Below are 24,400 nucleotides of genomic sequence, written 5' to 3' on the forward strand. Positions count from 1 at the left end.
GCAGCTGGATTTGAATTGTTGCTTCCCTGAGCGCTTAATCAAAAAGAACATTATTTATACATTTCCTTCAATGAACATTTTAAGACATTTTAATAGTTAACTACAAGAACATTTCGCCGCACAGTGCAGAACGGATTCATCATGTAGAAGAGGATCAATCAAGACCTGAATCATTCCCCTGCAGCTTGAAAAACAGCATTTCAAGCTGCTTAAAAAGCTTTAGTGATTTACTTTGAAAAAACCAACCCAGCTCTTACATGCTTCAAATGGCCTGTTTGTCTTCATATATATTATTTGGCTGTATTATTGTTTTACAGAAATAGAAAATAAATGGCAGTAGTAGTTAAAACAGCTGTACCAGCACACTTTTGTAAAAATACTACATCAAACACTTCAACTTTCTTAAGACAGAAACTAAAACTTCCAGTCAGACAAAGGCATTTCTACGGAAGCCTGAAGAGGACATGCACCCATACATTTTATCTTACTATGTTTTCCCAACGATTCTGCGAAGTGTCTGGATTTTTCTCGAGATATTAACTTTTTTTTTTTTTTTTTTTTCCATTATCTTGGGATAAAAATGCTGATTTTCCCGCGATGACAAATTAATTTCAGTCGCTTTCCACGAGAAATTAACTCCGAAAAACCAATGTTGTTATCTTAAGATAACGACGTAAATAAGTTGAGACCTCGAGAAAATAAGCGGTAAAATAAAATGCACGATTGCATGTACGTTGGGCTTCCCGTACGTTTCACCCACATCAACTTTATTTAACGTTTGGCAGTTTGTAATTGGACTTCATTAAGAGCAGACGGAGGCATCCACCGCTAACGGTATCATTTATCAACCAATCCCAGGACTGCAGGCAACGAGAAGAGGTTAATAAAGGTAGATGTGCAGTCACTGTTGTCAGTGCAGGTAGCGTCAGTAGCTGTTATTTTCACCGTTTTCACATGGCGGCCATTGTTCCTCTGACGTCACGCTCAAGGTGGGAGGCTCGCATGATGTCATAACCTGATACTGCTGCGTGTTCCAGAGAGTCCGGAATAAGGTTTTCAACATTTTAAATATATTTAAATTCAAGTATCCGTTATTTGGTGATTGTTGGAATCAAAAACTTGAGAGCCTCCCGCAGAATTTGACTTCCCACCCACCGGGCATGATGTCAGAGCAACATGGCTGCCGCGTGTTGGTTGGAGCTCATTTGTGAGACTTCCTGCTCTTGGTGGAGTTCATGTCACTCTTTGTCTTCTGCAAGCGAGAGAAGATCTCTTTGAACAGGGCCTTGTACTCGGGCGTGTTCTGGCTCAGCCGCTTGTCCACCTGCTCCACCTGCCTGCTGATCCCTTCCAGGGCCTCGGGTGTGGAGGGGGTCTGCGGTGGTGTAGGGGGGCTGGCGGCGGCGGCGGCGGCCCCGGATGTGGAGGGCCCCGCAGAGATCATGATGTACTCCTTCATGGAGGGGTCTCTGGAGACGGGCCTGGATGTCTGGACCCCCGCGTGGCACAGGCTCTCCTCGTGGCGCCGGCACTTCCCCAGCAGCTCCTCGTACTTCTCCAGCAGCGCGTGGTACTGCTCGTCCACCTCGCGCAGGATCGACATGCCGCGTTTGCGCACGCCGTTTGCGTGCATGGCGTAGCTTCCCTGTCGTCTCCCCGAGGCGTCACGGGCTGAGATTGCGTTCAAAGCCGTGTCGCTGCAGCTCTTCCTCACCGGGCCGCCCTGCTGCCCCGCCCCCCCCGCGTCTCCAGACCCTCCCTCGCCGCCGCCACCCTCCTCCAGCCCCACGCCCTCCTCTGGGGTGTCCGTCTCCGGGCCGTTTCTGAGCAGCGTCTCCAGGCCTTCCTCCATGCCACCAACCAAACACATCCTGGACTTCCGCAGCTGCTGCATCTCGTGGAGCTCAGCCTCGAGCTCCTGAACCCGCAGCTGGCAGCCCTCGGCTCCCAGCAGGCGTTGCTCCAGACGCTCAAACTCCTGCAGCACCGCCGCGCACTCCCGCTCGGCGCCTTCCCTCTTCGAGCGCTCGCTGGCCATCGCCGAGCGCAGGGAGGTGACGATGTCTCTGAGGCGCTCGTTCTCCTCGTCCATCGGCTGGCTCTCGGCCAGGTCCACACTGCCCGGATTGGCCAACAGGAAACCATCCTCATACCTGAGCAGAAACAAACGGTGCATCACTAAGTCATCGCTTTAACGACAGTTTGTTACATAACTCAAACACATTAAACAATAACATTCTTTCAAGGCATTAAAAAAAACCTGTTCAGGTGAGCGTCAGGTGAGATACAGTGAATTACAGTTTGAGGTTTAAGCTCTTAACCAAACTATGAAACAAAGAGAAGTCGAGAACCTTCATTTTATACATTTATGTTAAAAGTTGATTTTATAGAAAATATATACATTTAAAAAAAAAAAAACATTGACATTAATGTGAAGCTGCGTCTTTCTGTTTTTATTATTTTAAAGACAGCAAAAGTTCTTCAGGCTGACTTCTTCACTTTTCTGTCCATTTGGTTTATAATTAGAAACGTTTAAATATGAGTCTTTAGAAAAATACTTTAAATACATGTAACAAATACATTTCCTCTTAAATCAGGGCTGTCAGTATCAATTAGTTAATCAAGATTCATTAAGATCTGAGACTTTTATCTATTGACACTATTAATCGCATGTTATTTTGTCCCTTGAGACGCACCGTAGATAAACATCTGCAGTGTCTCCCCGTAGTCACAGTGACGGAACAAGAACGACACTGCTGCATCTTTGAACGTCTCGTTTCACTTTGAAAAAAAACTCTCACACAGCTCAGCTGATGAGTTCAAAGTTTCATTTCCTCCTCACGCCATCAAACGTTTACCTTTGTTACTGTTCCTCTGAGCTGTTTTCATTTCGTTTTTTGATCCGTAATGAGTGGTTAAGTAAAAGTCTCAACCTCGATCTACCAGAAGGTCCTTACTTTATTTCAAAATAAAAGCGGGGTTGAATTCAAACAGAAAGTAAAATACTCTCAGCTCTCTCTCATCTATATTTAGATATTTCCATATTTTTTTATTCAACAAAGAAGTTTATCAAGATTTTAGAACGAAAATTTTTGTTACTACAAAACAAAAAACAATTGACTGAAGCTGAAGCTATCTCACTAGCTAACCTTAACATGTTGGAACAAATTGCTTTTTGCCACAATTTCCTTCAAATTCTGTTGGAACAACTGTTGGTAAAATAGTTCAATAATAAAAGGTAAGAAGTCAAAAAGTCAATATGCAGCTAATATTAGCATCCTGCTAATCTGTGTGAAGCAGCTGAAATGTTTGACTCTATCTGACAGTGGGGTGTGTTGTGGTACTCGTGTGCAGAACATAATAAACATGTTTGTGACCTCGGCGCTGTGCAGAGCTCTTTGAGGCAGGGAAACGAGTGGACCGTCTTGCGTCGTTCCTTCTTCTCCCTGCGGACCCTCAGCTCTTCCAGAGTTCTCAGCTCCTCCACCCGAGACGTCAGACTGTCCACCTGACCTTGCAGGGTCTCCATGGTGCCCATCAGCCTGCGCGCACAAACACACACACACACACACAAAGATGCTCGTTACGTCATTATTAAGTTGATTAAGCCCCTCTCCCCTCAGCATACCGTTCTCCTAAAGCCACAGTGAGTCCCTGTTACAGCATTAGGAATGAGAAACAGTATGTTTAGAACAAACAGAGGCAGCTATTTAGAGCTTTAGTTAGCCTTCAGTCCACTTATACAATTTGTAAAGAATCTAAATCCCTGATTATGACATTGCTAAAAAAAAAAGAACTAACGCATAAAGTTTTCATTCCTTCAGTGGGTCCAAAACAAAACAGAAGAGCAGAGGATTATTCATCATTAAAGTCTTGAAGCGGTCGCTCACCTGTCGATCTTCTGCTGCGACGCCTTGCTCTCCAGCACCAGCTTCTCGTTGGTGATCTCCAGCTCCCTGGCCGTCACGTCCAGCTGCTCGTACACCTTTGCGTGCTGCTCGTTCATCTCCCTCAGCATTTCCAGCTGCTTGGACAGATACTGCGACAGACACCAGTTACACATAGAAGGGAGTTTAGAAGTGACTAAAACTGAAATGCAGTGCTTCGTCTAGTGCAGGACGTGTCACGAAGAGGGAGTTAGACCTCTGCAGCTGACGGGGGGTAACATGGAAAGATGGTGGGTTAGCGCGCACTGAAATAATAGTCATTCCAACTGGATTCCAAAAATCCTACACTGGGGCGATGGTGGTGCAGTGGTTAGAGCGTGCACCCCTTGTATGGAGGCTGTGGTCCTCCAAGCGGGCGGCCCGGGTTCAAATCCAACCTGTGGCTCCTTACTCTCTCTCTCTCCCTGATTTCCGACTCTATCCACTTTCCTATCTCTCCAATAAATGCACAAAATGTCCCAAAAAAAAATCCTATACTGACTCAGCTGAACGTGAACACCATGGCTATAATATAGAATAAGGATATATGATTTAATGGCTAGATTTAAGTACATAGTTATCTAAAGCTGATGGATATTTGGTTGAATCGCTAATGATGAAAATGATGAAAATGATGAAAATACAAACCTGTGTGGATTAAAGCGTTTTGAACAAATAAACTTTAGTCTCAAGATGAATTCACTGTGATGAAAAATGTGACAGCCAGGTTGCCAGTTATTCAATACTGACATGTGAATCCATTCAAGGGACACATAACAGAAACACTCTGTGTACAGCCTCTACAGCTCTGCACTTTGACGCTCGGTCTGATGTGAGGACGAGGCAGACTTCTGGTCCCCTTTCCTTTATACCGTCTTCATCCACACTCTTCTTCCGCTTCATCATAATTAGCTCGACATAGAAACAAGAGCAGCCGGCGTGTTCCAGCAGATTAATTAGCCGCCTCGAACACGTGCATCCACAGTTATAATTGTGCACGAGCGTACCTCTATCTCCTGCACTTGCTCCTCATTGTTGATGTACATCTGCTGCAGGGAGTCCTCCAGCTCCTTGTTGCGTTCCAGCAGAGTCTTGCCGAGCTCGGCTGCCAGGTGCAGGTCTGACAGATTCAGAAAAGAACAACAACAACAACACAGCTTATTTAAGTGAACATTATTCATCTAGTCTGATGAAAAGAAGCTGAAATGGAGGAGGAGGAGGAGGAGGAGGAGGAGGGGAATCCTGCTCGCTGGGCATGCTATATGAGCCCATGATGAATCAGCACTGGAGGAGAAAGAACGAGGAGAAACAGAGAGCCAATGCAACCATTACTGGACATTAACACAGTGGTGTCTGAGTTCTCACAGCTTGGAGCGTGAGGAGTGACAGGAACGTGCAGAAACGCACACTGATGCCTCTTTGTAAGGTGTAAAAAAAATAAATAAGATGACGCGTTTAAACCGTTGAAACGTATACAACTGCAGCTAGGGTTCTTCTTGTTTGATCAAATGTGGTGAACAAGGATCATAAGCTCACAGTGTGCACGCCTGCCTTGCAACATTTGCCTCTTACGCAGAGCTGCTAATGAGCTGAGTGAGAGCGAGCAGAGAGCACAGCGAGCCCTCAAAACCCCCTCGAGCTCCAACTTAGTCACAGCTCTGTTTCTGCGGCCACGTGCCCAGTATTAGTTATGTAATTCCACCAATTTTGTGCACAGATGAGAGTTTTTTTTTGTTTTTTTTTTAATTAAGGAAATACCAAACACTGGAAACCTGAAAACAAAATAAAAAAAAAAAGCTGAACAAAAACATGGATCATTGCATCGATCTGTGAAGACACAACAGCACATATGGGCAACATTTCTGCGTCTGCTCGTGTGGTTTTCGGACTCTGCACATGAGTCTCCGTGATGCTCTTTGATGTGTGAATCTCACGTGATGAGGCTGCAACATGACACCACAACAGCACGCCATCTGTCCACATCATACCGAAATACACGAGGGGTAGAGGTGGAATATCGATACAGCAATATATCGTCGTCCTGACTCTTGTGATAGAATTATGAAATCACTGGTGCAAAATTTCATTTTTAAAAATACAGTCCTGGCATTTTGACCCACAGCGTCACTACCTCATGACGCCTCAAGGTGGCGCTTACAGGACAGCGGGATAATGTCAACAGCACTAAATCGAAATTATAGGATGCAGCGATTCTCCCCTTCTCCTTTCAGGTGCAGCTTGTGTTCGTCAGTCCATCAGATATTGTGAAGTATCATCTTATTATTTACTTCAAATATAACAATTATCGCAGAATCTCCATATCGTGATGGGATCGTTGTTTTTTGCCGCGTTGAGCATTGTTTTGTATCGCTCGTATTTTATTGTATGGTATGGTGTTGTATTGTGAGTTACCCTGCTATTCCCACCCTTAGAAAACATAATAATAATAATAATAATAATAATAATAATAATAATACATTTAGTTAAAAGGCGCCTTTCAAAACTCTCAAGGTCAAGCTCTCAAAGTAAAAACACAACGATAAAATTAACATTAAAAACACAAAAAACACAAATGTGCAGGATGTAAAGGAGTTATGAGAGCGGATGGAGAATGATCAGACTGAATATGCCAGTTTAAGAAGATGTGTTTTGAGATGAGGTTTGAAAATGGATCGATTAAAATAAATCCAGAGAAGGTTGTGGAGAAGTTGCATAACAGCATCATCATGCCTGGGTGGGGGGGGGGGGGGGGGGGGTTGGGGTTGAATTTGCCATGAGCAGGATGATATTAGTTTGGCAATTACGCCTCACATCTGGCCTCCAGCCTTGAACCACACTGATCCTAACTGCGGACGTCCAGTCTAAGGGCTCCCTAATCAGATCATCCAGGGGCTTAATGGCTGAACAATGCTGGGATGAGATGCAGACAGAGCCCACCTGGCTCTCTGTGTCTCTCTGCTCTCGTGAATGCTGCGATGATGAGACACAAAGCTGCTTTAGTTCTCTGGGTCAGCAGGTAATCAGGGGATGGTGGGGGGGGGGGGGGGGGGGGGGGGGGTGATGCTGAGGCCACGCGCTGCAGACGGACAAACACCTCTCTCCTCCGAGATGTCAGAGTGAATCCAGAGTGTTTGACACACTATAAGAGACAAACTGTAGGAGTGAGGGGGGGGGGGGGGGGTGCTGGGATATATGAGACTCTGAAGAGGAAGGAGGTGAAACAGAGGCAACATCTACTCAGTCAGACAGGAGGCTATTCTGGGACAAATCACTGACAACTTCACAATCATTTGCAGGAGAGGGCAGGCAGATCCAGAGACACACAAACAGACAGACAGACAGGCAGACAGACAGACAGACAGAGAGACAGAGAGAGACATGGCATTACAGCTTCCACTTGCACTCGTGCATGAAGTGCGATTTACAATGGATGCAACCTCCTCCTTCATTCCCATCCTCCACATCCAAGAATTTATGGATCCAAGCCTGAATGGCACTGATTGTGGATGAGGCATTGTTACATCTTAAGATCCACCCTCTTCATTCACACACACACACACACACACACACACACACACACCCTGACACCAACACTAACAAACACATGACATTAAAATACTGATGTGTCACCTTGCTCCAGGTCTCGCTGGTCGTACCAAGGCTCCTCTTCCTCCGTGACAAACTCCTCCATCCTGCCCGCTCGCAGCATCGAAGCCGGCCAACTTCTTCTTCTTCTTCGTCGCCGGGCGGTGAGATCTGCTAATTCGCCGACGCCTCGCCCGGAAGTGACAACAAACAAACAAACAACGGCCACAGCCTCCCCCCCCACCCCCGCCCCCCCGAAAGAGTAGCCCCCTTTAGAGCAATTTCTTAAAGGCGACGTCCCGGCGGTGCACCTGCTCCTTTAAGCCATCTTCGGGAATTTAACGAGTCCGCATCAGACCCGAAAGATCTGCAGCCCTGAAATCAAAACAGTGCAGCTGATAGGAAACGATACCACAGTGTCTTCTTCTGTGTCGGTCTCATCGGCCTTTGATGTGCAGCAGAGCCCGCAGGTTGTCAGCCCCGCTGCCGCTCGGAGCCTGAACGCTGCTGCTGCTGCTGCTGCTGCTGCGTTCAAGTGTTATCGGAATTCCTGGTACAACTGTAGGCACTTCAATTTTTTTTCTCCAATAGCACCAGCACGGTTTGTGTCATTAGAGCTGTTCAGTTTCAATTTAATACTTATTGTCTCCATCACGTCTGACTGGTGGAAGTTTTCAACTTTAAGTAGAAATCTCAATCTGACATTCTGTGTTTTTTGTTTTTTTAAAAGGAGCCGTTTATCTGACTGTTACAGTTTCCACGGTGTAACTAACCAAACATAACTTTAACATATCCAATAAGTGTGTTATCATGACCTTAGGTAAAATGTGCAGATCCTATTTTGACAACCTCAGAGCAGATTCGGCCTCGCGTAAAGATTAAATCCGTTATTTACAAGAAGCACCTGAAGGCATCGTCTCTGGAGGTGACGTCAGCGCTGATTTGACATCGTCCCCGGCTCCGACATCTCTTCACTTCTCCTCCGAAAGCCCCCACACTAAGTTTAATATTTCCATATGAATGGATGGATTAGCACACAGAGACGGTGAGTCTGTTCAGAGACTTTATTGTAAAGTCAGCTGTTCAGACCAGAGACTGAAAATACTGTTTACAGTCTCTGCTTCAGACACATCTCTGTATTCTGGTTTCATCCAGAGACAAAAAGCCTCTCACAGGCCCGACAGGCACTGATTTAACTGCTCTGTTTAAATCCACGTTCTTAAATAAAGCACCAGACACATACTAACAGACAAAAACAGACTTTAGTTAATTTTACAAAAAAAAAGAAAAGAAACACAAGAACCGATTTACAGAATCTTTCACTCATGTCTATTTTAGTAGCAGCAAATATCAAAATGAATCAGCAGTAAACTTTCAACTTTAATCTGACACTTTCAGTTGTATGTCAAAACAGCCTTTTCAAACATGTACCAGTTATTTATTTATTTATTTTTTTACAATGTTTTCAATGCAAATGTCAGCGATGTGTTGTCCATCCACACAATGTGTAAAACATAAAGGCATTGGGACATTTCTTATACTAAAACTCCAAGCTAAGATGGTAAACATGGGCAGTAACATGTGAGCATGCTGACATTAGCTGTTAGCTTCAACTTCAGCCAGAAGTAGAGCCAAGTGTTTGACTGTTGACATTTTAGGTCATTCCAAGTGGCCTTTGCTTTTCAATTATTTTTCAACCCAGGATCAAAACTAGCCCGCTCTGGGACCTGATACATGTTGTCTTTTAGGTTCAAGGGAAGATTGACATAAAGAATGGCAAAGTGCATCTTTTCTTGAGCTACAGCCCCCAAACTACAGCGAAACAAACAAAGACAAACTGCTTTCTATAAAGTAAGACCACATAAACAGTCATTAGTTTATGTGCTGAAAAATATAACTTCTTTTTTTAACAGTCCAAGTGATAATGTTTAATAATTGACATAGAAAAAACAGAACTGTAGCAGCTAATAAACTGTACACATGTACTACTGAACTCTACTCTGAACTGTACTCTGTGTTGAAGCCTGAGATCACTGGGGAAAAGGGAAGCTCATAGGCACAATCAAAGAGGAAGGGTTTGACCTTTTTAAAAAATAAATGGCTTTATTTCCCTTCCCTTTCTTCCTCGTTCTCTGTGGGTTCACAGCTGTGTGCTCATTTAAGGTGCTTCCAGTCGAGCTCGCTCTCGCAGCGCTTCACTCCGCTGAAGAACGTCTTGATGAGCGCTTTGGCTTCTGCTTCAACTGCGGACAGAGAGAAAGAGAGAGACGTGTGTTAGAGAGAGGAGTCCATCGCACCAATGTGTTGTGTTTAATTAAGTGCTCACCTTGGCTTTTACCCAGGCTCCTCCCCTCTGTGAGAAGGTGAGACAGGTAGCGAGCAAAGGACTTAAACAGCTCCTACGACAACATAAAACAAAACAAAAAAAGCTGAAAAACACAATTATGTCTTTCATGTTGCCGTGAATCGGGAGATGATCTGCTGCTCTTACCTTGGTTGCAAACTTCCCCTTGATGTAAGAGGGGTTCAGATATCTGACCACGATATCAGCTGCTTCCTTCAGTGTGACGGGCGGAGAGCACTTGCTCACCGGGTGCAGGTCCCGCTCCAGCACGTTGGGGTTGAACGTTACTCTTTTGCTACGGCCGTCTGCGGGGCGTCTGCGCTTCGCTGGAGGAGAGCGCTCGTTGTTTGCTTTTGGGTTGCCCGGCAACTGAACACAAAAACAAGACAGTACAGACATTGACTGAGCAGGAGACAAAGGGTGGGATTAATAAAAGAGAAGGGGTTTTCTTTAGGGACACTAATACTCTTTTGTAGTGGTGACAGAGAGGAGGACTCTGAACAAACTGTTATCCATTATGGATAATCCTGATCACCCTCTGCACACCCCTACTGGACAAACAGCGGAGCAGCTTCTCCAACAGACTGATACAACTCCGCCGTCACGAGGACAGACACAAGAAATCTTTCTTACCGGAGGCCATAACTCTGTACAACAGCTCAGAGAACTGTCATCATGATAATATCTGTCTCTCCATACTGTAATCTGTTGTGCACATGTTCAATTTACAAATTATCCCTGCACTCATGTTCACTTCATTTGTCTGTCTACTCGCCGTTATATTGTATAGTTTCTGCTTATAATATGTCTACACTCATGCACTTTAACTTATGTCAATACTGTCCATTTACAACTCTGTTTTTGCACATTTACATTTAATCTTTCATATTTAAGACTGGTAATGCTTAGTTAAATCCTGGTTGTATATATTCACATTATTAGTTTTGATATTTTTAGTACTTATTTACTTTGTAGTTAATATTATATTATGTTTAGATTTGCTAACATTGTGTTTTTTACTCATATTGTGTGTTTGGGTAACCTGCTGCTGTAACGCCACAATTTCCCAGTTTGGGATCAATAAAGTAATTCTGTTCTATTCTATTCTATACTCCGTTAAAGGAAAGAGATATTACCTCCGTTATCAGAGGTGATTTAGCAGCTTCTTCTGGTTTGTTTTGTCTGTGAAAGAGTGAATAATGTTAGAATAGGAGAAGAAGACTTTTCCATCAATTTCAAGCATTGCATTGAGTTTGTCTCACCCTGCAGTAGACTCCTCAAATGTGTCCTGAACCTGCTCCTGCTCCAGTTTCTGCTCCTGCTCCAGTTTCTGCTCCAGTTTCTGCTCCAGTTCCTGTTCCTGCTCCAGGTTCTGTTCCTGCTGTTGGATCTCAGTGTCCTCAGTTTCAACATCACCATCATCATCATCATCATCATCATCATCCTTGATGACGATTATTTCTTCCTTTCTTTCCTCTTGTAACACCTCATAAACATCGGCTTCCTCAGGACTGATCTCGTCCTCCTGGTAAGTGTGTTCTTCAGCAACCACAGCTTCGTCAAGTCCGTTGACAGGCTCCGCCTCCTCCTCCTCCGGCCTGTCTCCTGTTGCCTCTTTCTTTGTGAAGTACTGGAAAATGTTGCGGGAACTTTTCGCTGCTTCTGCCAGTTTTTGCTGCTTCTTGCTCATGGCTCGTCCGCCTTTTGTCGGGCTGTTCAGAGAGGCGGCGACGGCGTTTGCTCGGTCTCTGATGGACGATGTCGCAGCTAAAGACGCGTCCGTGTTTGTATCTCCTCCGCCGCTCTCCGTCCCCTTGTTGGACTCACTGTCCAGCATGGAGGACTTCAGCAGATCCTTGGCACATAGGTAGGGGTTGGACAAGCCTCTCTGACCTGCTCCAACTCTTTTACGCTTCATCTTAAGGAATAAATGAAGATCAGATGTTTACAGGCAGCAGAATCTCCAATAACTGCTTTTAAACTGGGAGAATAGTGTGTTTAATCTTACTGAGTAGATCTCTGATGCAGATGTGAACCCCTGCAGCTCCTCAGAGATGGAGGAAGAAGAGGGACACATTTCAGTTTCTTTGTCAGATTCACTTGTAGTCCTCTCACCGTCCCCTCTCTCTCCTCCAGCCGAAGCAGGAGCTGTTTTCTTCATCTCGGAAACCTTTTCAAAAAAGGGGACATAAGCTCATGGACAAATCCCCAAAGAATTACTTCTGTATTACACACGTGGTGCTTGACTTATTTACCCTCTTTAGAACGGCGGCTTTGTACAAGTTGGACGATTTGTGGTTCTTGAAGATTTCATGTTCAATATCCACGGCCAGCGACTGGGTGTCACAGCTGAAGAGAGGTGGAGGAGAGAGATTAAAGACGATACATACACCACCTCTGCACCTCTGCTGATGCTGAAAGTGAACTGATGTTTGAAACATGCGTCTGCAGAATTACATGAAGGGGTCTTCTGCCCTCTGGTGGCCGTATACCGCCTCCTGCAGCAGGGACAGGCAGTGCTCCCTGGCCTGAAAAGAAGAAATATATCATGACTTGATATTCTTACACTTTGTTGTTGAGATATGCTACACACACACACACACACACACTAATGGAGAGATGTCAGAGTGAGGAGCTGCACAATGAGGGCCGTAGCAGCTGAGGGTACCATGTCTTGCTGGGGGGGGCTCCAGTAGCCTAGTGTCTCAAATCTGAAACACCTGTGCCCTCATGTCATTCCCCACTCTCTCTCTCCCAGATTTCTAAATAAAGACATAAAGCCCTAAAAAAATAAACCTTTAAAAATGCAGTAAAATGGGGCGCTGGTGGCGCAGTGGTTAGTGCGCGCGCCCCATGTATGGAGGGTGTCGTCTCAAGCGGGCGGCCCGGGTTCAATTCCCACCTGTGGCTTCTTTCCCGCATGTCATTCCCCACTCTCTCTCTCCCTGATTTCCAACTCTATCCACTGTCCTATCTCTCCATTAAAAGGCAGAAAAAAAAATTTAAAAAAATAATTTGCAGTAAAAACCAAAACTATTAAAAGCCACTTACAACTTAAAGTTAAATAAGTAAAAAGGCATCACTTTGGGGTTATATTGTAGCATTTCTTCTGCATGCATTAACAAAAACAGAACAAAACTTCATACTTTGCTCAGTAAAATAAATTCCTAAAAGTAGCGACTAAAGATTGAAAGCCTCAGATTGCAAAAGGTTACACACACGAGCCTTAGAGGCACTTCTTTATTTCCATTTACTCCTCTCTCTCTCGCTCTCTCTCGCTCTCTCTCTCTCTCTCTCTCTCGCTCTCTCTCTCTCTCTCGCTCGCTCTCTCTCTCGCTCTCTCTCTCTCTCTCTCTCGCTCTCTCTCTCTCTCGCTCTCTCTCTCTCTCTCTCGCTCTCTCTCTGTCTCTCTCTCTCGCTCTCTCTCTCTCGCTCTCGCTCTTCTCTCCGGGTGTTGTATGTACAACTGTTATTTTCATCTATACAGTTACAGTCTGAATTCCTGAAGACGTGTTAAATATTGTCGCGGGTTTGAGGAATGTGCCCACAGCTCCGTACCTTCACAGTGAGTCTGGGGATCCTCTGGCTGCAGGCCTCTCTGAGCGGACAGCCATTTTCTACACAGAGAGAGACACAAAGATGTGAGCAGGCAGACAGTACAGAGCACACTCATATCTGTTCATATCCGTCTTTCTGTGGATTTTACCTGGGGGAATAAAGCCTTCTCTCTGACCGTCTGATGCCTGAAGAAACACAGAAAAGGTCCAAAAGTTACACCATGGTCCCTCAATATCTGCATCAAAATGTAACCCTCACTCAGCCAATTAGACACGTACACATATCTACAGCATCTTTCTCTGACACTCATGTGGATTAGACGGTACGGTGCTGGGTATTTCCTGTCGTCTTTCAAATGGTGGTATCAAATGATGGCACTAAACGTCCTGATTAATGACAAAACGATCCCCGCCTGCTCTGTTGTTGTTTGTTATTGTCACAAAATAATAATTATCCTTAAATAATTAACCTTGAGTTGATTTTGGAGATACTTGCAGATGCAGCATTTCAGTCGGTGTCAAAGGTCGATATCGGTACTGGTATCAGTACAGATACTGGTGTGGGTTTTAAAACCACACCGAGTGTGAAGCAGCATCGCTTCGCTCACAAAGATCAGCATCGCTCAAGCGACGGACGCAGGATATAAACTTCATCAGCACCAGTCACTCCCTTGTTTTTGAATTTTCCTGAATAATATCTGCTGCGTTTCAGCATCACTATTGCTCTCGTGTCTTTAATTTATTACTATCTCTTTTAAGTCCTTACATCATCTTACATCTTTGGTCATCTTGGTCCCAACTCATGTTGTTGGGATCTTCTCTTTCCTGGGTTCTAATGATGGTTCTTGTGGTGGTTTTATTGGTTCTAATGGCTGTTATGATGGATCTTATGATGGTTCTTTTAATGGTTCTCATGATGGCTCTACTGATGGTTCTAATGATTGTTCTTTGCTGTGGTCATTTCGCTGTTGTTTATGTTCCTCTGTGTTTGGGTTCTTTTGCTTTTGCTCTTTGTCAGAGCACTTTGTCACACCATGTATTTTAAAGTGACATATAGATAATGTTATTATTATCATTATCATTATTATTATTATTATTATTATTATTATTATTATTAATACTTTGATCAAAGAGACATGACTCAAGTTTTCTAAAAACCTACAAGGGAATAAACATTTGGTGACCAAGTTTTTTTAGATTAAGGATCACATCAAACTTTTGGATCATTTACAGATTAAACTGAAGTTCTGTATTCTGTTCAATCAGAACTCTGACTTTCTTATTTCTTGTTTGTGTCACTCAGTTTCTTTACTGTTTTATGATCACGGCTGTCCTGCTGTTTGTGATGCTGTAATCTTGACAAACACCACATGGACCTGCTGAGGAACAGCTTTTACTTAAGTCCATTAAACCCAACATGTGGGAGCAATCTACCACAACCGTTCCCTTCAGGGGGGGGCCTCGGCCTTCCAGCTGCCAACAGCTGGCAAACACATGAACAAAGTTACAATACAAACGCAGCGTTTTTCTAGTCGTAAAAAAAAAAAAAGAAGAAGTCTGTTGATGTTTCTGATTCACCTTCCGCAGGTTCATCTGCTTCTTAAAGAGATTAGAAAACTCTTTTTTCCTCTGCGAGCCGTCATCTTCACCGCTGTCGCCGTCGGCTTCATCGTACCTGCAAGGCGTGACGTCAGAGTCAGTCTACAGGCTACACTCAACTTCTATTCACAGAAGAAAAATCATAAGCGGTCCCTGCCTTTCGAAGCCGTAGCCCTTCCTCCCTCCCTCGTACAGCCCCTTCTGGAACCCGAACGCTCCTTTGGGCTCTTTGCTCGCCGCTTCGGTCTTGGTGCTGAGCGTCGCCGCCCGCTCCAGCTGAGCTCGCACGAGCTTGGGGTTTCGACAGAAGTCGCAGGCGCCGGCACAGTTCGGCGTCTTGTCCCCGAAGAACTTGGAGATGGTGGCGTGGCGGCAACTGGTGGTCAAACAAAAATTTAAAAAAAAAAAAAAGACACACAAAAAACGAAATCAGGTACCGATTTGTAACATAACATGAGCTTAATTTAAGCATCAGTTGGGTTTCACACTAGCATGGTGACGTTTTTGGGCACATGGCGAACATCTCTCGGCCATACACGGGTCATCCAGTGCATCATTGATCCATCAGCTGTTGTGTAACCGTCACACGCTGTGATCAATGTTTCTGTTATGAAATACGTCAGACAGTGCTGCCTTGTCTCGTGAAATAAAGCTGGAACAAAACCATCACAAAATCACAGCTAAACGACCCAACAGGGAATCCTTAAGAGCAAAAATCATCTTCATTCAGGGAGACATTTGGCCTAAGTTTAATATAATTCCATTTATCTTGGATGCAATAATACTTTTTTTCATGTCATATGTTAAAATGTTTTTCTGCACTTCTAAAAATGGCCTTAGTCACACTTTTGTGTCGGATCAGCAGCCGTCACTGTTCACACAAACACACTCACATTGAGCCTGTTTGGGGACCCCGCCCACTAAATGTGCCACTTCAACAACAAACCAACTGGAAATAAAAACTCTGGCTCCACAGCCGTGAAAGAGAGAGGAGCAGTGTTTAGAGGAGGAGGAGGAGGAGGAGGAGTAGGAGGAGGAGGAGGAGAGGAGTCACTCCCACAGAGGAGTGTCAAACAGAAAAAAAAACTCAAGTAGAGCGCTCAGCAGAGAACTTCTCTGTGTGGCCAAATCAAGAGCAACACAGCAAAGGAGAAGAGGACTTAAAGGGAGCAGGAAGGAGGACAGAAGAGCAGCCAATGGGATCTACTTTCTTCCCGTCATCTCAAGGAGTAACATCAGTACCTGACGAGTTAGCCCTCCTAATGCTAATCTGTCAGCCTGACTGCTAATCCCAGGAAGCATCTGTGGACTTCTCCTCTGGAGGGACACGCTGCATGTTCCAACAACTAACAAATACGAGCACTCAAGAGAAAAATTCCACATTTCTCCCCTGAAGGAGTTACCTGCCATCTCCTCCTCTTCCTCCTCCTCCTCCTCCTCCTTCTCCACATCACCAACAACAACTGGTCTGCTTACTCCTGTTTTGTAAGTTGTCCCCGTCAGTCTGGACTGGACTCAGCGTGTGAAAACAACTAAATCTCACAGGTAGGTGCTTTAAACTGTGTGTGTGTGTGTGTGTGTGTGTGTGTGTGTGTGTGTGTGTGTGTGTGTGTGTGTGTGTGTGTGTGTGTGTGTGTGAAGAACGTGTTCAGTAATAGACTTGTGAGGTGTGAACACACACTGGGACGTTAAGTCCGGCAGCTTTTTAATAAGAAACGAAAGTAGCTAACTCTTGAATCAAAGACTTCATACAGAAACATGTAAATTGTTCAATATTTTTTTTCCCCCCTACATATTAAAATGTAGAGTTTTAAGATAGAAACAGAGACGACAAAAAAAAAAAAAGTTACCCGGTGTTGTGTCAAGATGTGCTACCTTGTCAAATAAAGCTAACTTGATGCTATCCATATCCCCTATGACATAATGCTACCAGAACAAAATAACATTATATTCATTTACATTTGTATTGTCTTGTCTGGGGCGCCGCCAGGGATTTTGGGTCCCATGAACAATTGAAAATACTTTTTTTTTTTTAAATAAATGAAAGAAAATAAGAACTACTGTTCCAATGTTTTTTTAGGGCCTCTATCAGTCATGGGCCCTTTGAATCGTCCTGACTTTACGCCCCCCCCCCCCCCCCCCCCCCCGTTTATTGTCAGAGTACGGGGAGATAGTTCTGTTCCTCTACTATTTAAGATTTCAGGGGAAGCACATCTCCATGGCGAGCACGATCCGATAGAACACCGGCTCTGTCCAACGCTTTTTTTACATATCTCTGTTTGTTCCGTACAAAAACGAAACGCTCAGTTCAACAGTATGCAAAGCTCCTTTAATCGTGTCGTTATTGCATATACTGTAAAGTCTTGTTATGCTATTCATCCAACACAATGAACTTCAGCTTCAAAATCCAGCAGGCCGTCACACCCAGTGTCATATTTTACTGAAGAGCACAATAACACCGACAGCTGTTAATCATGCATCAACTTGACACTTGAACACCACCCATTAAAAGCCAATCACAGCCTCAACAGAATCAACACAAAGAAGCAGAGAGGCCTGTTTTCTTTCTTTTCCTGACACACTGTATCATCACGGCTGCACGCAGACTCCACTGACATGAAAACCCTCATGTGCTTTCAGTCCTGCACTCTGTGTCAGTCTATTGCGCGTCACTGTAAACATCCTGCTGATTTCTCTTTAAACCACCAGGTAGTCATACAGCCCTTTATCGTGTCCACAGATTAACACGCCGAAGGTTTAGTGCTTGTGTCAACACAGGAGCCGCCGTGTCGCCTCACACACTCAGGCTGTCCACGGCAAATAACCGGAGCCACATCCTGATGACGACGCTGAAGTCAGACAATCAGCTTTCAAATCAGCTTTAATTAGAGCCCGACCGATTCATGGATAAAGATCACAGAGAAAGAAAGAAAGAAAGATTGATCAGTGTTGTATAGTTGGATTGTCAGGTGTCAGACAAATACAGATATAGCACACTGCAGAAAACGCCTCTTTTCACAGCAAAGACGCAATTGAGAAGAAAGGACGAGAGACAGGACGAAAGACATGCGGTGTACAGCTTTGTCGCCAAATTTGACACAAACGGAAAGTTTCTCACTTTCTGAATTCTAAAGCCATGTTTAAACCTGGGGATGTGCGCGACTATAGCCGACTAAGAGGTTAAACCATGTCACCCTCGCTTTTTCAACACAAAAATTACTGACAAATTATTCATATTTGCAGATGTTGGCCCTCAACGCCGGGCAAATTCTACGCTCAAACTGTAACACAGCCCCCCCCCCGCCACTAGTCCTGGCAGTAGACGTAGACTTGCTGTAGCTCCGGTTATTGGACCTTCCTCCTCTGGCTCTACTGCCGGGATGTAAACAAGCACAGTGAATGGACTGTAGCAACCTGTAGGAGCTGCACGTCTGGCAGTATTTGTATTGCATTTATTGGTAAATAAAAGCGAGAAATGATCCAGTATTGGGCGCCTGGGAGTTCTATTTTTGTTGCCGTGGTATTCAAACAAGTATCAATATTGTTTTAGAATCATATCCAAGTTTGAATTTCTGGCATCATGACATGTTCTTCTTCTAATCATTATTGACATCTCTCCACCTCCTCTCTCCGCCTGTTCAGGATGGATGCCAGAGAGGAGACGATGACCATCCTGAAAGGGATCTGGTTCAAGCTGAACGGTCTGCCGAACGCCAACCCCATAGAGCTGGGAGCTTTCTTCATCCTCTTAACCTTTATCTGTGAGTCTCTTCCTACTATAAGCACTTATTTCTGTACAAGTGTGAGAGAGCGAGAGAGAGAGAGAGAGAGAGAGAGAGAGAGCTGGTCATCAAGCTGTTTTTTTCATTATTTTGCAGTGGTTGTTCTGCTCATGGTGGTGCTGAGCTGCGTGACCTGCGGCTGCTGCTGCTGCTGCTGTCGGAAGACCAACAAGAAAGGATCCAACATTTGAGCAGAGCTATTTTCCCCCGCGGCTCTATCGGGCAATCCCGCACTCCTACTGAGAGTACTGAGAGCTATGGTTGATTAACTAGGATACGTCAGACACTTCAGTGAGCGATGCCGGGTCATTCAGGGAGTGTTCAGTGGCCTCGGTGGGGCCCGGCCCTTCAACAACAAACAGAGAAAAGTTGTCCTGACTCGCTGCCAAAAATACAGAATAAATCAGTCAGGCTTTTCAGGAGGATCTACATTCCTCTTGGGAATTTCTGCAGGTGATATACAGGGTGACAACATTGCCTTTGTCCTGAGAAACAAAGAGGGCCAACCCAAAGTATGACCTATAAAAACTTGCTAGTTGCACATTGAGTATAAAGAGGGACAGCAAGTTGTTGTTTTTTTTTTGTTTTAGTTTTTTTAAATGTACCGTGTGTCTTTGAAATGCTCAGAAATTTGCACAAACTTGACATCAAGCCTTCAAGCGAGCTCAATGCCGCCCCCCTGCTGTTAAAAACTAAAACTGCAGCATGATTTCCCTTTTTAAAAAACAAAGCATGCCTGAAACTGTTCGTTACATATGTGAAACGGGTGATGGCGTTATGTAATAATCTGGAACTTTAACTTCCTCTTTTAGTTTTATATGCAATAAAAAAAACGTCTTGTATGCATCTGTGCACAGACTGAGTGTCTTACTCACGCTTCCTGCATGCAGAACGACACCATGGCCTCAAAGTCTGTAATGGCTGTTTTGTCACTCTCCTTTTCCGTGCCCCGTTTCGCCTGTAGACAAGTTTGCAGAATGTTCACACACCTTGAAATGCCACGAGTTTAATCATCACCAGGAGCTCCTCATGTTGCATTTTTTTTTTTTCGAACCTGTCTGCGTCCGACTTCCTTGCGGATGAGAAAGTTGAGCTGTTCCTTATCTTTCGGTGAGTAGTAGGTGCGACAGGAGGAGGGCAGCCCGTCTCGTCCAGCTCGCCCGGACTCTTGGTAATAACTGGCCAGGGACTTTGCCAGGTTCCAGTGAGCGACGAACCTGCAGAAGAACACAAACATTCACTCATGCAGACTGCAGAACTTTTTTTTTTTTTTTTCTGTTCGCCAATGAAGCAGCAGCAGCAGCATGATAAACAGAAGCGTCCTTTCTGACCTGACATTGGCCTTGTCTACTCCCATACCAAAGCTGATGGTGGCTACAATAACCGGCACTTTCCCCTGCATCCACTCATTCTGAGCTTCTGTGCGATCTGCCGTCTTCAGACCTACAAAAAAAAAAAAAACAATAACAAGCATCTGAGCAAAGATCTTGGTAGTTTTTTTTTACATATATATATATAAAATCAGGCAAAATGACATTGAAGAATTGTTCTCACATGAAGAACTGCTCTCACCTGCATGATAAGGCTTGGACAACACTCCGAGCTTGGTCAGCTGGTGCGCCACGGTTTCACAGCCGTCTCTGGTCCGACAGTACACAATCCCGCAACCCTGTTCACACACATGACACACAGAGAAGGGTGAAGACGTCGGGCTCTAAATGAGGATTACTGGCTCTGGAAAATATGAGTACTAACTTTAAACTATTTCATTGTTCCAGCAGCAGCAGTGGGTTCGTATCCGACCTCTGCCCTTCGCTGCATGTCACACCCCCCCCCCCCCCCCCCCCCCCACACACACACACACACTCTCTGCTCCCAACATCTCCTGTCTCTCATCAGCTCTCCTTTCCAGTAAAGGCAAAAGTGCCTTAAGATTACATCTTGAAATCGGGTTGCTCAAAAGAAAAAAGGCTCTAACTGTATCAGCATACAGGTTGGTTTCAAAAATGTTGAAGCTGTTTGTCCTGAAAATTTGGTATCAACTGGGCTCAAATAAAAAAAACACTAAACGTTGGGTCTTTAATTTTATACATAAAAAAAACTGGTTTTGCTCAGTCAGAGTAGCCTCCCCATGTACAGAGGCTACAGTCCTTGATGTATGAGCTGCAGGTTCAACTCCCTGCCTTGGCCCTGTGATGCTCGTCTACCCCCTCTCTCTCTCTCTTTCATACACACATTTACTGCCTCTGTTCACCTTTCCCACCAATAAAGGCAAAGGCCAGAAAATAGTCTTTGAACACACCATCCCACAGACTCAGACTCCACCCACCTGTCCATTAGTGCTGTCATCCAGTGCCTTCGTAATGAAGGCGTGAAGGTGAGCGTAGGGGTTTGGCAGCATCTCCCTGAAGATCACATCATAGTTCAAGTTACTCCGGAAGACAGGTGTGACGAAAGACAGCGGTGATCGCAGCCGCAGAGATTTGATAATGTCCTCCAGTACATTCTTCGGCGCTGTGGCAGTCAGGGCCAAACAGGGAACCCCCGCCAAGCGTGCACGCAGCTCGCCCAGTTTGAGGTAGTCAGGCCTGAAATCGTGTCCCCACTGGGAGACGCAGTGAGCCTCGTCCACGGCCAGGTAAGACAGGAGGCCACGGGAACACAGGTCTGTGAGGCAGGGCTGGAAGGAGGGCGAGGCCACCATTTCTGGTGTGATGTAGAGCAGCTTCAGCTTGGGGCTGCTGCTCCCCAAGTCAGCCAGGATGAGGCGCCGCTCGCCCACAGGAAGCTTGGAGTTGATGGAGCAGGCGGGGATGTTCAGACTCTTCAGGTGGTCTACTTGGTCCTGTGGAGAAACAAAAGGTTGTCAAACTTTTTTTGATACATTTGGTACAATCTCTGCTACGTCAATTATCCACAGCATCGAAAAATGACAGTCGTTTTTTAAACAGTTACGGATCTTTGGTCTTTTTTTAACCAAAGTTCTGTTCAATTGGATTATGAGTGAAAACTGAGATGGAATATTTAAAATGCCTTTTTTTTTTTTTTTTAAATCAACCTGTAGCTGATCTGAACTTAATGGTGTCACCTCAAACATGTCCATATATGGCTTCAGTTTCATCGATGACTTCATTCTGTTTGGGATGAGCCGCCTCATTGGTCAGTAAAGTTTTTTTTGGGGCTTCTTATTCCTTTATTTGTAGATAAGACAGTGGATAGAGTCAGAAACCAGGGAGAGAGAGAGTGAGGGAATGACATGCAGGGAAAGGACCCACAGGTTGGATTTGAACCTGGGCCGCCCTCTTGGAGGACTGTAGCCGCTATATTGGGGAGGGGGGGGGGGGGCACTAACCACTAGGACACTGGCACCCAATCATCCACTTTGTTTTTCTTTTTTTTTAAGTTCATTAATCTGGGGCAACGCTGGCATAAAGTTTAGTGTGACCTGAGGCTCCTTTCCCACATGTCATCACACTCTCTGTGTCCCTTTCGAATAGCCACAGTTCAGTATGCAGTATGTACTTTTCAGTATGGAGTTTCAGTAGACTGAACTTTCATGGTCATTCAGTATGCATTTTTGGGTCCACCTCAGTATACTGAACATTTCAGTATGGATACTAACTTGCTGGTTTCATGCAGTATGGATCGGATGCGTGCTTTCAGGAAATGAATTGTATTTTACCACCCACAATGCAGTGCGAAATTAAACGTAAATCGTCACGTCACGTCCGCCTCCAAATCAAAACAAACGAGCGTGGATTAATTGAATCAATTTTTAATCTAGAGTTAAAGTCCCGACTTAAATCACTACTTTTAATTAACAACAGAAAATATAACAAATATCTGCATTATTATAAAACCTTTCTCCCTCTATTTAAATAATGATTTCACTATTTAAATGTGTCTTTATTGATTTATTTTACTTTATATTCTGTATATTACTGTCTTTCATTTGTTCTTTCCTTTATGTTATTTAGTTATTTAATCTGCCTTTTACTTGATTTGCATTGTGATATTGTTTTTTTTTTACCTGACTGTATATGCGCGTTACTCTTCTTGAATAAAGCTAAACAAAAAAAACAAAAAACGGTTCGGGTAACGTAAATGACGTCACTTCCATACTGAATGAATCAGACGAAGTAGGAACAAATATCTGCCTACTGTGTGTGCATACTGAATAGTAGATACTAAACAGTATGCAGCACGGATAGTAGGTACTGCCTACTGACAGATTGAGTAGGTACTATGTAATTCGGATACAGCCTCTGTGTCCCTGATTTCTGACTCTATCCACTGTTTGCTTTTTACTGCACGTTGCACAAGTTTACAGAACTCTGGACTAATAACTCTGAAGCTAAACTTTACACTCAGTTTACTGCACACATTGCACAAGTTTACGTTTTCATTTTTATTTACCATTTTGTACTTCTTGCACAATTTAGAATTTATTACTGTAAATATTATTTATCTTATTTTACCTGATCTTATTTTGGTTGTATTGCACCGTGGGACGGAGACAAACGCAATTTCGACTCCACTGTATGTCTGGCATATTTTGAAATCGACAATAAAGTTGACTTTGACTTTTTTTTTTTGACTCCTTTATTTCTGAATTCAAGTTTTTACTACTGGAATTAGGCCTCCAGTGTTTACCTTTATTCATCAGGAGTAAATGAAATGTGTACACCTTTTGCACAACCACACAGCTTTGTAACACACATCACTCACTCAAACTTAAAGTTTTAATGATTTAAGATAAATCAACATTTAGTCCGAGTGAGAGATCCTAACTGTAGTCCTGACACCATTCATTCCATTTTCTTCCCAACTGTATTGTTTTTTTTTTTTTTTTTTAAATATTCCCAGCCTTTATACTATTGGACTTAAGAAGAAGTGTAAATGCTGGTGTGTGTGGAGGGTTTTCAATGAGAGACTGACCTGAATGAGAGCGATTAGAGGAGATATAACCAGAGTAATTCCTTCAGCCAGCACAGCAGGAAGCTGGTAGCAGATCGACTTTCCTGCTCCAGTCGGCATGCACACGAACACATCCTTGTCACCTGCAGGAAAAACAACACAGGTCACCATTAACAACATAATGTGGAGCATTCTTCTGCCTGGAGGAGTGAAACTAAACCTCACATTTAGACGTCTGCTCCTCCACTTCACGTCTGCTAATTAGCATAGCTTTAAATAAGATATAACAGTAATGTTAATAAAGTGTTCGCCGTCTTACCTCTGATAACCGCATTGACGACATCTTCCTGTGTCTTCGAGCGAAATTTCTCAAACCCAAAGTGTCTTTTTAAAGCTTGTGTTAAACTTGTTGTCATCGTTCTTCGTCTCTTCATGTAAACCTCTCTGCGCTCTGGCGTCGCACGTCGATGTCGTCATGACGTCCGTGACCAAACTCACAGACTGGAAATAATGGTTTCGTTTTCTGAGTCTCGAGAAAAGTATATTTAAAATCATAGTCAAGTGTTAAACGGTCCGTTATCTCCTCACTCACTCTCCCATACGCAAAAAAAACCCGCTTTACTCCTCAACACTGACTGACTTTTAGAATTCTGATCTTAATCTCAGACAAATCTCTCTTGACAAAAAAGT

At 44.2% G+C, this 24,400-nt stretch overlaps 3 protein-coding genes across 3 annotated transcripts in view; 1 reads left to right on the forward strand and 2 right to left on the reverse strand.

The window, feature by feature from the left end:
* The window catches only part of alyref (Aly/REF export factor), a 40,122-nt gene extending 19,865 nt beyond the window's left edge, over nucleotides 1–20,257 (forward strand). The window contains exon 5 of the mRNA XM_061065861.1: nucleotides 18,980–20,257. Within this exon, the coding sequence (XP_060921844.1) occupies nucleotides 18,980–19,058 (79 nt within the window). The 3' untranslated portion in view covers nucleotides 19,059–20,257. The remainder of the gene's footprint in view (nucleotides 1–18,979) is intronic.
* cdr2l (cerebellar degeneration-related protein 2-like) lies at nucleotides 74–7,866 on the reverse strand. Its single transcript, XM_061065848.1, has 5 exons — nucleotides 7,557–7,866; nucleotides 4,934–5,046; nucleotides 3,891–4,039; nucleotides 3,378–3,542; nucleotides 74–2,153 (listed from the first exon to the last, which is right to left on the reverse strand). The coding sequence occupies exons 1-5, from the start codon at nucleotides 7,633–7,635 to the stop codon at nucleotides 1,202–1,204; spliced, it is 1,458 nt and encodes a 485-aa protein (XP_060921831.1). The 5' UTR covers nucleotides 7,636–7,866; the 3' UTR covers nucleotides 74–1,201.
* On the reverse strand, nucleotides 9,524–24,191 carry recql5 (RecQ helicase-like 5). Its single transcript, XM_061065869.1, has 19 exons — nucleotides 24,030–24,191; nucleotides 23,732–23,853; nucleotides 21,123–21,638; nucleotides 20,366–20,462; nucleotides 20,125–20,236; nucleotides 19,848–20,010; nucleotides 19,669–19,751; nucleotides 15,169–15,387; nucleotides 14,991–15,087; nucleotides 13,562–13,598; nucleotides 13,414–13,472; nucleotides 12,313–12,383; nucleotides 12,111–12,204; nucleotides 11,864–12,025; nucleotides 11,118–11,773; nucleotides 10,992–11,037; nucleotides 10,003–10,224; nucleotides 9,838–9,910; nucleotides 9,524–9,754 (listed from the first exon to the last, which is right to left on the reverse strand). The coding sequence occupies exons 1-19, from the start codon at nucleotides 24,142–24,144 to the stop codon at nucleotides 9,666–9,668; spliced, it is 3,033 nt and encodes a 1,010-aa protein (XP_060921852.1). The 5' UTR covers nucleotides 24,145–24,191; the 3' UTR covers nucleotides 9,524–9,665.
* Nucleotides 24,192–24,400: the final 209 nt, after the last annotated feature.

This window comes from Labrus mixtus, chromosome 20, assembly GCF_963584025.1.
Source record: "Labrus mixtus chromosome 20, fLabMix1.1, whole genome shotgun sequence".
Classification (NCBI taxonomy): Eukaryota; Metazoa; Chordata; class Actinopteri; order Labriformes; family Labridae; genus Labrus; species Labrus mixtus.

Bases quoted from the DNA above. Each gene is read 5' to 3' on its own strand.
- recql5 (XM_061065869.1), bottom strand. From the start codon at position 24,144: ATGAAGAGACGAAGAACGATGACAACAAGTTTAACACAAGCTTTAAAA. The intron at 19,752-19,847 runs GTTCGAAAAAAA...ACTTGTCTACAG, and splicing joins AGGAAGTCGGACGCAGACAG to GCGAAACGGGGCACGGAAAA. The intron at 15,388-19,668 runs GTGAGTAAGACA...TTTGACCACCAG, and splicing joins TCGTTCTGCATGCAGGAAGC to TTGCCGCCACGCCACCATCT.
- cdr2l (XM_061065848.1), bottom strand. From the start codon at position 7,635: ATGCTGCGAGCGGGCAGGATGGAGGAGTTTGTCACGGAGGAAGAGGAG. The intron at 5,047-7,556 runs GTGACACATCAG...TGAATCTGTCAG, and splicing joins CCAGCGAGACCTGGAGCAAG to ACCTGCACCTGGCAGCCGAG. The intron at 2,154-3,377 runs GTCACAAACATG...GTTTCTGCTCAG, and splicing joins GAGCTCTGCACAGCGCCGAG to GTATGAGGATGGTTTCCTGT.